This window comes from Phoca vitulina, unplaced genomic scaffold (assembly GCF_004348235.1).
Source record: "Phoca vitulina isolate PV1807 unplaced genomic scaffold, GSC_HSeal_1.0 scaffold30, whole genome shotgun sequence".
Lineage (NCBI taxonomy): Eukaryota > Metazoa > Chordata > Mammalia > Carnivora > Phocidae > Phoca > Phoca vitulina.
This window is the reverse complement of record NW_022589733.1, coordinates 10646023-10657247: the sequence shown is the minus strand read 5'-3', so window position 1 is coordinate 10657247 and position 11225 is coordinate 10646023. Positions and strand designations below refer to the sequence as shown.

The 11225-nt window shown below is 42.0% G+C and overlaps 1 protein-coding gene and 1 pseudogene across 6 annotated transcripts in view; one reads left to right on the top strand and one right to left on the bottom strand.

Moving 5' to 3' along the window:
- CNOT1 (CCR4-NOT transcription complex subunit 1) overlaps window positions 1-11225 on the top strand; it is a 111297-nt gene that overhangs the window by 18917 nt on the left and 81155 nt on the right. For all 6 annotated transcript variants that reach the window (XM_032424020.1, XM_032424021.1, XM_032424019.1 and 3 more), the window contains exon 2: window positions 10067-10342. In XM_032424020.1, coding sequence (XP_032279911.1) covers window positions 10241-10342 — 102 coding nt within the window. In that variant the 5' untranslated portion in view covers window positions 10067-10240. The remainder of the gene's footprint in view (window positions 1-10066; window positions 10343-11225) is intronic.
- LOC116644457 lies at window positions 3485-4572 on the bottom strand (annotated as a pseudogene).

The window sequence follows — 11225 nt, the reverse complement described above, 5'->3', positions numbered from 1 at the left end:
CGAAGGCAGTCGCTTAACCAACTGAGCCACCCAGGCGCCCTAAAAAAAAATTTTATTTTTAAGTGATCTCTACACCCACCATGGGGCTTGAACTTAGAACCCCAAGATCAGGAGTTGCATACTCCACCAACTGAGCCAGCCACGCGCCCCTCCATATCTGTATCTGTATATATGTATATCTGTATGTTTGTTTATTTTTAGAGAGCACGCAAGCAAGCAGGAGTGGGGGCAAAGGGAGAGGGAGAATCTTAAGCAGGCTCCTCACCCAGCACGAGCCAGACGATCTCACAACCCTGAGAACATGACCTGAGCTGAAATCAAGAGTCAGATGCGGGGAGCCTGGGTGGCTCAGTCGTTAAGTGTCTGCCTTCAGCTTGGGTCATGATCCCAGGGTCCTGGGATCGAGCCCCGCATCGGGCTCCCTGCTCAGCGGGAAGCCTGCTTGTCTCTCCCCCACTCCCCCTGCTTGTGTTCCCTCTCTCGCTGTGTCGCTCTCTGTCAAATAAATAAATAAAATCTTAAAAAAAAAAAAAAAGACGCTTAATTGACTGAGCCACCCATGCGTTCCCCATATATTTTTAATCCTGGAAGCTGGAGTTTTAATAAACTGAGAGCCTTGGGTCTGGCCTATTTGGCTTCTTAAAGTACCTGTTGATATTTAAATCTAGAGCAAGTTAGGTGATAATACAGAGGTTGCTGGCTTCAGTGCAAAGGAAGACCAAATTGCCTTTACAGAGCTATTTTTGGCCCAACTGGAAGTTAAGGGGAGAAAAAGGAACAGATGTGAAGGGCTTTCCTTGTCTTCTTAGTAGAGATTGCATTAAGGTTTGATATACTTTAAAAATATATATATATTTTATTTATATAAATAAGAAAGATCAGGAGTTGGGGGGAGGGGGGAAAGGAGCAAAGGGAGAAGCAGACTCCCCACACAGAGCATGGAGCCTGATGTGGGGCTCAATCCCAAGACCCTGAGATCATGACCTGAGCCTAAGTCAGGCACTCAACCGACTGAGCCCCCTAGGTGTCCCGGTTTGGTATACTTTTTAAAAAACATTTCCCAGAGCTATTAGTAAGTTTAGTGGTTATGAACCTTTAAAATGCATAAGTATAGTCTGCAGAGTATGCTTAAAATACAGTGTCCTGTATTCTTCCCTCAAGGATTTTGATTCTGTTGGTGTAGGGTGGTACTTAGGAGTCAGCATTTTAAATAGGTCTCTCCCATCTCCCAGTTCTTTTTTTCTTTTAAATTTAAGTAATCTCTACACCCAGCATGGGGCTCGAACTCAGAACCCTGAGATAAAAATCACATGCTCTTCTGACTGAGCCAGCCAGGCTCCCACCCATCTCCCAATTCTTTTTTTTTTTTTTAAGATTTTATTTATTTATTTGACAGAGACACACACAGCGAGAGAGGGAACACAAACAGGGGGAGTGGGAAAGGGAGAAGCAGGCTTCCCGCGGAGCAGGGAGCCCGATGCGGGGCTCGATCCCGGGACCCTGGGACCATGACCTGAGCCGAAGGCAGACGCTTAACGACTGAACCACCCAGGCGCACCCCCATCTCCCAGTTCTTACACACAGTTGCCTTATAGCACTACTGTAAAATCTGTATTTAGTCTATTAAGCCCCTTGAGATATAGTGTTTACTTTTTGTTTTCTATAGCACCTAAGGTATTCACATGGCATTGAGTTCGGCTCAAGTGTTTGAATTAATCGAGTGCCATCTTTAGCAAATGAAGGTATTTATAAAGTAACCTGGAGTGAAATGGAAGGAGATCATTTGGGGCATTTTATACAATCCTGATAAAATAAGGGAGTGTAAGTAAATTTTGTAATTAAAAACACTTTCATAGTTTAATGAATTTGAGCTTGTTTCCGCAATCAGGTTTATGTTGGTTTTATGCTTTGAAAAGCCTACATTTTAATGATCTCCAAATTATTGACAGTCATCATCAAAGATTTCATTTGCATAAATAAAGGTGATATATTTAAGACTTTTAGATCCATTCAAAGACATTAAAATTGAAATATTTAAGATTTACTTATTTGAGAGAGAGCAAGAGAGTATACAAGCCTGGGAAGGAGCAGAGGGAGAGGGTTTTTTTTGTTTTTTTTGTTTGTTTGTTTGTTTTAGGGTTTTATTTATTTGAGAGAGAGAGCTCCTGCTTGCGCTAGCGGCGGGAGGGGTGGAGGGAGAAAATCTTCAAGTAGACTCCCCGCTGAGTGTGAAGACAACACAGGGCTCAATCCCAGGACCCATGAGATCTGACCTGAGCCAAAACCAAGAGTCGGACGCTCAACCGACTCTGCTACCCAGGCGGCCCAAAGTTGAAATATTTAAAGGTGATGGCTCTTTTTTTTTTTTTTTTGGACAAAATCTGATAATCGACTTAAAAATTTGTGAATGTATTTGAGCCCAACAGTAAAAATAATTATGTAAAAGTAATGATAAATGTCTAATACGAGAATTTGTATACATTGCACATTGTAAGGCATTACAGCTATCTCACATGTCACCAAAACAGAGAAAACGAGATTTAAGAGTTTTAGTTCCTTCTCTCAAGAACCTACCACTCAGCCCTTCCATATCATCACTCTGGACCAGTTAGTCACATCTTGGTCAGCCTGGCTATACTCCTTGGCATGTGTAAACTTCTCCAGCAGTTCCATTGGAGATTGACAGCTGCTCACTTTTCAGCAAACTCTTAAAGCAGATGTTAGATGACAGAACATCTCATCCACTGTGCTTGTCCTGGATACTTCCTATTGTTCATCTGATGTTATCAGAGGGTAGACTGGTTTAAGCTGCTCTCGAGCAATCAAGAGACCATCTTGAGGGCTTAGAAAATTCTTCTCTCTCTGCTCTACCTCCTACCCATTAAAGATCTACCCTTTTGGGAAAGCTCTGATTTAGATGAGGCCTAATTTTTACAAATCGGGGAAGGGGGGGAGCATAGAGGTTCAGTCACTTGTTAATCTAGCCTTGTGTTATGTGTGGTTGCTGGTCCTATGGGTTTAAATTTTGGTTTTTTAAAAAATTGCTAGTACTTAAAACTTTCATTTTGTAAAAACTATAGTCCTAAAAATTAAAATGCTATTGAGTATAAACTCGGCTTTAGGGGGGCACCTGAGTGGTTGAGTCGGTTGAGCGTCCGACATCTGATTTCAGCTCAGGTCATGATCTCATGGTTGTGGTGTCAAGCCCTGAGTCTGGTGCAGGGAGTCTGCTTGAGATTCTTTCTCTCCCTCTTCCTCTGCCCGCCCCCCCCCAGTCAGTTTTTTTTAATGGTAATGCAGTGTTTTATTTATTCTGTTCATTAATAACTAATATTCAAGAACTTTTATAATATTAATAGAACTTAATCTAAAAGAATCAACTTTGTTTACATTTCAGTATTGGGTACGAGAGAGTCAAAATAATTATGGTCAAAATTATTACATAAAAAATTATAGTAAATGCTTGTGTTAGTCTACATACAATTTAGTTTTTGGCATAAAGTTATTTAGTTGCCAGGAAGAACATTTGGTTTACTTCACTAATAGGAATATCTCTTAATGCTGGGATGGCCTCTTATTGTTATTTCTTCTGCTGTTGATTTTTAGCATAGTTATCTGTGATTGTATGAATGGAGCTGAGTGGACAGATACTCATTATATTTATTCCAAATAAGAGTACGTAACCAATTACTATAGTAATGAGGAAGTAGATGGGCATGCAACTGCCCAGTATTTTTGAGGCCAATAGGTTAATCCTAAGGAGTTTAGCCAAGATTCAGGAATAAATGCCCACACAAGATACAGGATGAAGCCAAATTGGGAGCTTAAGAAAAGAACAAAGCCATAAATTGCTCTTTCTGGCAATGGCGACGGTGAATTTTCCACTTTTCCCTGTGGCTTTAGACAATCTTGGGTCCTAGAAGCGCCCACTCAGGCCCCTCCCGGCAGCTCGGCCACTTCAGCGCCGAGTCCCCCGCACAAGCGCCTTCCAGAAAGCCTCCACGGGGGTGAGAGGGAAAGACTAAAGGAAAGGCCGGGTCGCTATGGCGCCCCCGTCCCGCCCAGGCGCAGGTGCACTGTGACCCTTGCTGGCCGGGAGTGCGTGAGCGCCGGGGACTGCGGGATCGCTCTGCTCGCCGCCGTGGAAGTCAGAGTCAGTTTTTTGGAAATCATATCACATGCTTGTAATCCCTGCTTTAAGTTATAAGAGTAATACATGTCCCCCATCCCCAGTTTTATTAAGAAAAATTTCACATGTATAGAAAAATGAAAATAGTACAGTGAACAGCCACATAACTGTTTCCTAGATTCAACAATTAACATCTTACCATAATTATTTTTTCTATTATTCATATATTTGTATTGAAGTATAGTTGACAATGTTACATTAGTTTGAGGTGTACAACATAGTGATTTGACAATTCCATGTTATGCTCACCTAAGTGTTGCTACCATCTGTCACCATACATTATTACCATACTATTGACTGTATTCTATATGCTGTACCTTTAATTACTGTGACTTACTCATTCCATAACTGGAACTCTGTACCTCCTGCTCCCCTTCACCCATTTTCCCCATTCCTGTTCATATATTTTTACTGGTTTGATGCCAGACCCTTGCATCTATCTCCTGCACATTAAGACATCCTTCTTTTTTTTAAAAGACATTCTTGCAGGGCACTACAGCTAAGAATATTAGTCTTACAAAAACTCCAGTTGCCTCAAGAATATCTTTTATAACTTTTTTTTAAAGATTTATTTATTTATTTGAGGGGGGGAGGGACAGAGGGAGAAAAAGTCCCAAACAGACTGCACTGAGCGCAGAGATCACGACCTAAGCCAAAACCAAGAGGCTGACACTCAACCGACTGTGCCACCCTATTTTTATAACTTTGAGTCAAGGTCTGATTAAGGTTCACATTATGTTTTTTTATTTTAGTTTCATAATCAGAACAGACCCCATTTTTTCTCTCCCTGCTGACATTTTGACAAATGCAGGTCAGTGGCCTGGTAGAATGAATTAGTACTTGGATTTATCTGATAGGATCTCATGTGTAGTTTGTTTGTTTGTTTATTTTTAAAGATCTTTATTTATTTTTCTTTTTTTTTTTTTTTTTTAAAGATTTTATTTATTTATTTGAGAGAGAGAGAACGAGAGACAGAGAGCATGAGAGGGAGGAGGGTCAGAAGGAGAAGCAGACTCCCTGCCGAGCAGGGAGCCTGATGTGGGACTCGATCCCGGGACTCCAGGACCATGACCTGAGCCGAAGGCAGTCGCCTAACCAACTGAGCCACCCAGGCGCCCTCTTTATTTATTTTTCAACAGAGAGACCGCGAGAGAGGGAACACAAGCAGAGGGAGTGGGAGAGGGAGAAGCAGGCTTCCCGCGGAGCAGGGAGCCTGATGCGGGGCTCGATCCCAGGACCCTGGGATTCATGTGTAGTTTAAATTTTTTTTTTTTTAAGATTTTATTTATTTGCGAGAGAGAGAATGAGAGACAGAGAGCATGAGAGGGAGGAGGGTCAGAGGGAGAAGCAGACTCCCTGCTGAGCAGGGAGCCTGATGTGGGATTTGATCCCGGGACTCCAGGATCATGACCTGAGCCGAAGGCAGTCGCTTAACCAACTGAGCCACCCAGGCACCCTCATGTGTAGTTTAAACTTGTCCCTTTAATCTCTTTATTTCCTGGGAATTGATACAGAGGTATGGTTAGGTTTATGTTAATCATTTTTGGCAAGAATACATCAAGGTGATAACTTCATATTGCAACACATTAGTAGTCACATATGTTGGGCAGTTTTACCATTAGTAATAAATTTGATTACTCATTTGGTTAAGGTAGTGACTGCCATAGCTGTATTGTAAAGGGACATTTTTTCCTTTTGCAATTAGTAGGTAATTTGTTGGGTGGTAGTGTGCACCTGTGCCAGCAACCTTTCACCTGAGGGTTTTTAGGTATTGGTGATTCTTGCCTGAATCAGCTTTTTTTTATTTTAAAGATTTATTTATTTGAGAGAGGGAGAGAGAGAGAGCATGCGGGTGCGTGTGCATGCACAGGTGCATGCAGGCGAGTGGCTGGCAGGGCAGAGGGAGAGGAGAGGAGAATCTCAAGTAGACTCCGCACTGAGCGCAGAGCCTGGCTTGGGGCTTGATCATGAGATTATGACCTGAGCTGAAATCAGTAATCAGACTCTTTAACCAACTGAGCCACCCAGGTGCCCCCCAAAATATGTTTGTGATAAATTAAGAATTTAGAGTATATTGATTGGCAGTAAGCACATAATTTGGCGTTTTGCATTTTGCTCCCTCTTCAGGCATTTCTAAATGATGTTGCATTTGGGGTAAATTATACAATCATTGCTTATAAGTCTCTCTTTGATGCTCAGATTGACCCAGAATTTTTTTTTTTTAAGATTTTATTTTTTTATTTGACAGAGAGAGACAGCGAGAGAGGGAACACAGCAGGGGAGTGTGAGAGGGAAAAGCAGGCTTCCCGCAGAGCTCGATCCCAGGACCTGGGATCATGACCTGAGCTGAAGGCAGATGCTTAACAACTGAGCCACCCAGGCGCCCCTAGATTGACCCAGAATTAAGTAAGACTGCCTTTATTGGCTCGTGTCTTTTTGACGTACCCCCTCAGATTTTTGAGTGTTTCCTTTTGTCACAGGATGATACAAACTCATCTATTTTCCTTATCCACACTCTTGGAATTAGTCATTTCTCCAGGAAACTTTGTTCTTTTTAGTATTTTAGAAACCAGGATTCAGGAGTTAAATGGGTATATTACTATTGGGGTATCATTGTTTCTATCTAGGGCATTTTTTTTTTTTTTAAGATTTTATTTATTTATTTGACAGGGACAGCGAGAGAGGGAACACAAGCAGGGGGAGTGTGAGAGGGAGAAGCAGGCTTCCCGCCGGGCAGGGAGCCAGATGTGGGGCTCGATCCCAGAACCCTGGGATCATGACCTGAGCCGAAGGCAGATGCTTAACGACTGAGCCACCCAGGTGCCCATAGGGCATTTTTTTTTTTAAATTGAGATATAAATGACATATAACATTGTAAGTTTAAGGTGTCCCACATATTGATTTGTTACATTTATATTGCAATATGATTTGCCATTGTATCATTAGCTAACACCTCTATCATTTAATGTGATTATTCTATGGTGGGAACAATGAAGATCTAGTCTCTTAGCAAGTTTAATGTTTATAATACCGTTTTTGTTGTGTATAATCACTGTATTGTGTATTAGATCTCCAGGACTTACTTATCTACAAGTTGCAAGTTTTTACCCTTACACACTCAATTCTCCACCCCCTGGTAACTACCATTTCACTCTGTTTTTTTCAGTTTGGTTTTTAAATTATTTATTTTGTTACTGAGATACAGTCGACGTAGAACATTATAATATTTTCAGGTGTGCAACATAAATAATTCAATATTTGTGTATATTGTGAAATGATCACTCTAGTAAGTAGTTAACATCTACCACCATCCAGGGGCACCTGTGTCGCACAGTCGTTTAAGTGTCCGGCTCTTGATCTTACCTCAGGTTTTGGATCTAAGGTTCTTGGATTCAGGCCCTATGTTGGGTTCTACGCTGGGCTCCACCCTCGGCTTCACCCTGGGCTTGGTACCTACTTAAAAATAACAACAAATCTACCACCACCCATAGTTACAGAAAAAATTCTTTTTTCCTTGTGATGAGAACTTTTAAGATTTACTCTATAATCGCCATGTCCTACATTACATCTTTAAGACTTAATGATTATAACTGGAAGTTGCCTGTTGACCACCTTCATCATTTTACCACCACCACCACCCTCCTCCCCCCCAACCACAATCTGTTCTCTGTTTCTGAATTGTTTTTTACGATCCCATGTATAATGGATATTATACAGTATTTGTCTTATTTTGTCTGATTTATCTCAGCGTAATGTTCTCAAGGCCATCCATGTTGTCACAGATGGCAGTATTTATTTTTTCCCCCATGGCTGAAAAATATTCCAACGTGTGTGTGTGTGTATATATATGTGTGTATATATATATATACACACACACACCACATCTTTTTCCATTCATCTGTTTTTTTTTTTTTTAAGATTTTATTTTTTATTTTATTTATTTGACAGAGAGAGAGAGACAGCGAGAGCGGAAACACAAGCAGGGGGAGTGGGAGAGGGAGAAGCATACACCCCGCGGATCAGGGAGCCTGATGTGGGGCTCGATCCCAGGACCCCGGGATCATGACCCGAGCCAAAGACAGATGCCCAACAACTGAGCCACCCAGGCGCCCCCTTTTTTTAAAGATTTTACTTATTTTTCAACAGAGAGAGAGAGAGAGAGAGGGAACACAAGCAGGGGGAGTGGGAAAGGGAGAAGCAGGCTTCCTGTGGAGGAGGGAGCCAGATGTGGGACTCGATCCCAAGACCCTGGGATCATGACCTGAGCTGAAGGCAGCCGCTTAACGACTGAGCCACCCAGGCACCCTCCATTCATCTATTGACAGACACTTAGGTTGTCTCCCCCCCACTTTTTTTTTAGAGTTTATTTTTAAATTTTATTTAATTTAATTTTTTTATTTTTTTAAAGATTTTATTTATTTATTTGACAGAGAGAGACAGCGAGAGAGGGAACACAAGCAGGGGGAGTGGGAGAGGGAGAAGCAGGCTTTCCGCCGAGCAGGGAGCCCGATGTGGGGCTCGATCCCAGGACCCTGGGATCATGACCTGAGCCGAAGGCAGACACTTAACGACTGAGCCACCCAGGCACCCCTAATTTTATTTTTTTTTAAAAGATTTATTTATATGAGAGAGAAAGAGCAAGCGTGAGCGTGAGAGAGCACAAGCAGAGGGAGAGGGAGAAGTAGGCTCCCCACGGAGCAGGGAGCCCAATGCGGGGCTGGATCCCAGGACCCTGGAATCATGATCTGAGCCGAAGGCAGCTGCTCAACCGACTGAACCACCCAGGGGCCCCTAAAAATTTTATTTTTAAGTAATTTCTTTTTCTTTTTTAAAGGTGTTATTTATTTGAGAGAGACAAGTGAGAAACCGTGAGAGGGGAGAGGGTCAGAGGGAGAAGCAGGCTCCCTGCTGAGCCAGGAGCCTGATGTGGGACTCCATCCCAGGACTCCAGGATCATGACCTGAGCCGAAGGCAGTTGCTTAACCAACTGAGCCACCCAGGAGCCTCTATTTTTAAGTAATTTCTATACCCAATGTGGGGCTTGAACTCAAACCCTGAGATCAGGAGTCACACGTTCCACCAACGGAGCCCTCCAGGCATCCTGGTTGTTTTCATATTTTGTTTGTTGTGAATAATGCTGCATTAAACACGGGAGTGCATATATCTCTTTAGTAACCTGTTTTCATTACTTTTGGATATATACCCAGAAGTGGGATTGATGGGTTGTATGGTAGTTTTATTTTTAATTAATTAGTTTTTTAAGTAGGCTCCATGCCTAGGTTGGGGCTTGAAGTCACAACCCTGAGATCAGAGTCACATGCTCTACCAATTGAGCCAGTCAGGCACCCTTATTTTTAATTTTTTGAGGACAGCGATTCAAATACCTAAAACATATATACTCTAAGGTACAGCTGTAGGACCAAACTATCTGATTCTGAAGCAATACATAAGGAGTAAAAGTTAATAAATGGGATCTTGTAAATAGGTTGTAGATACTGTGGGAAGAGGAACAGAAAATATCAGATGAGTGTTTCTTTCCACCAACCCTAATTTTAAGTACTGTCCTGCTGTTTCTAAAGGGTATAGTATAAATAATCATTTTGAAGTAGGTAAAAATAGACATCCAAATATTATAGGTTGTCTTGCTAAACTACAACTTTTTAAGCCGGGGGGGGGGGTATTTTCTTTTTATACTGGCCCTACCTAATTTTCAGATATGGCATCCTCTGTAATTAGTGGTTGAGACATACTAATTTTTTTTTTCCTAAGTCCTTAGTGGTATTTCAGGTACTAAGATGGAGAGATGATTGTTTAACTCTTTTTCCCCTAACAAAAAACTAATTTAAAAGTCTGATTTTTATCCTTTTTTTAAAACAGGTGCCATGTTTCAGAACAGAGTAATACCCCTGGTAAAGAAGAACTGAAGACACTGTACAGACATCAGATATAGGCTAATTACAAAGAAAGCATTAACCTGCCTCTGAGGTGACTAAAGGGGAATAATGGTGATTTTGCGCCGGGCTCGGCCGCCTGCTTCCGCCCCAACCAGCAATGAATCTTGACTCGCTCTCGCTGGCCTTGTCTCAAATCAGCTACCTGGTGGACAATTTAACCAAGAAAAACTACCGAGCCAGCCAGCAGGAAATACAGCATGTGAGTAAACTTAGAAAGCAAGTACCATTAAAGGAATGAGTATGTAGTAGGAAGAATGTTCTCCTCAGCTTTAATTAATAATTTTATCCCAGTCTTTTTTTAAGGAGTCACAGATTAAAAAAAAAATTTTTTTTTTTAAAGATTTTATTCAGTCACTTGAGACACAGAGATACAGAGACAGAGAGCATGAGCAGGTGGAGAGGCAGAGGGAGAGGGAGAAGCAGGCTCCCCACTGAGCCAGGAGCCCGATGTGGGGCTCGTTCCCAGGACCCTGGGATCATGACCCAAGCCGAAGGCAGACGCTTAACCGTCTGAGCCACCCAGGCGCCCCAGATTTAAATTTTTCTATAAAAGTTATGAAATACTTGATTTGGTTTAGTCTCATTTTTTTCTCATTTACATTTTAAAATTGAGATATACTTCACAAACTGTAAAACTCACCTTATAAAATGTGTAATTCAGTAGTTTCTAGTAGATTCACAGAGTTACTTAATCATCACCATCTAACTCCAGAATGTTTTCATCACCTCAGAAAGAAATACTTGAATCCATTAGCAGTTGCTCTCCCATTTCCTCCTCCCTCCAGCTCCTGGCAACCACTGATCTTTCCGCTTTTATGGATTTGCCTTTCTGGACATTTCATATAAATGCAGTTATACCAGATGTGGCCTTTTGTGTCTGCCTTCTTTCACTTAGCACAGTGCTTTCAAGATTCATCTGTCCTTTTGGGGCACCGAGGTGGCTCAGTCAGTTAAGTGTCCGACTCTTGATTTTGGCTCAGGTCATGATCTGAGGGTCGTGAGATTGAGCCACTCGTTGGGCTCTGTGCTGGGTATGGAGCTTGCTTAAGATTCTCTCCATCACCCCCCCTCACCCTCCCCCC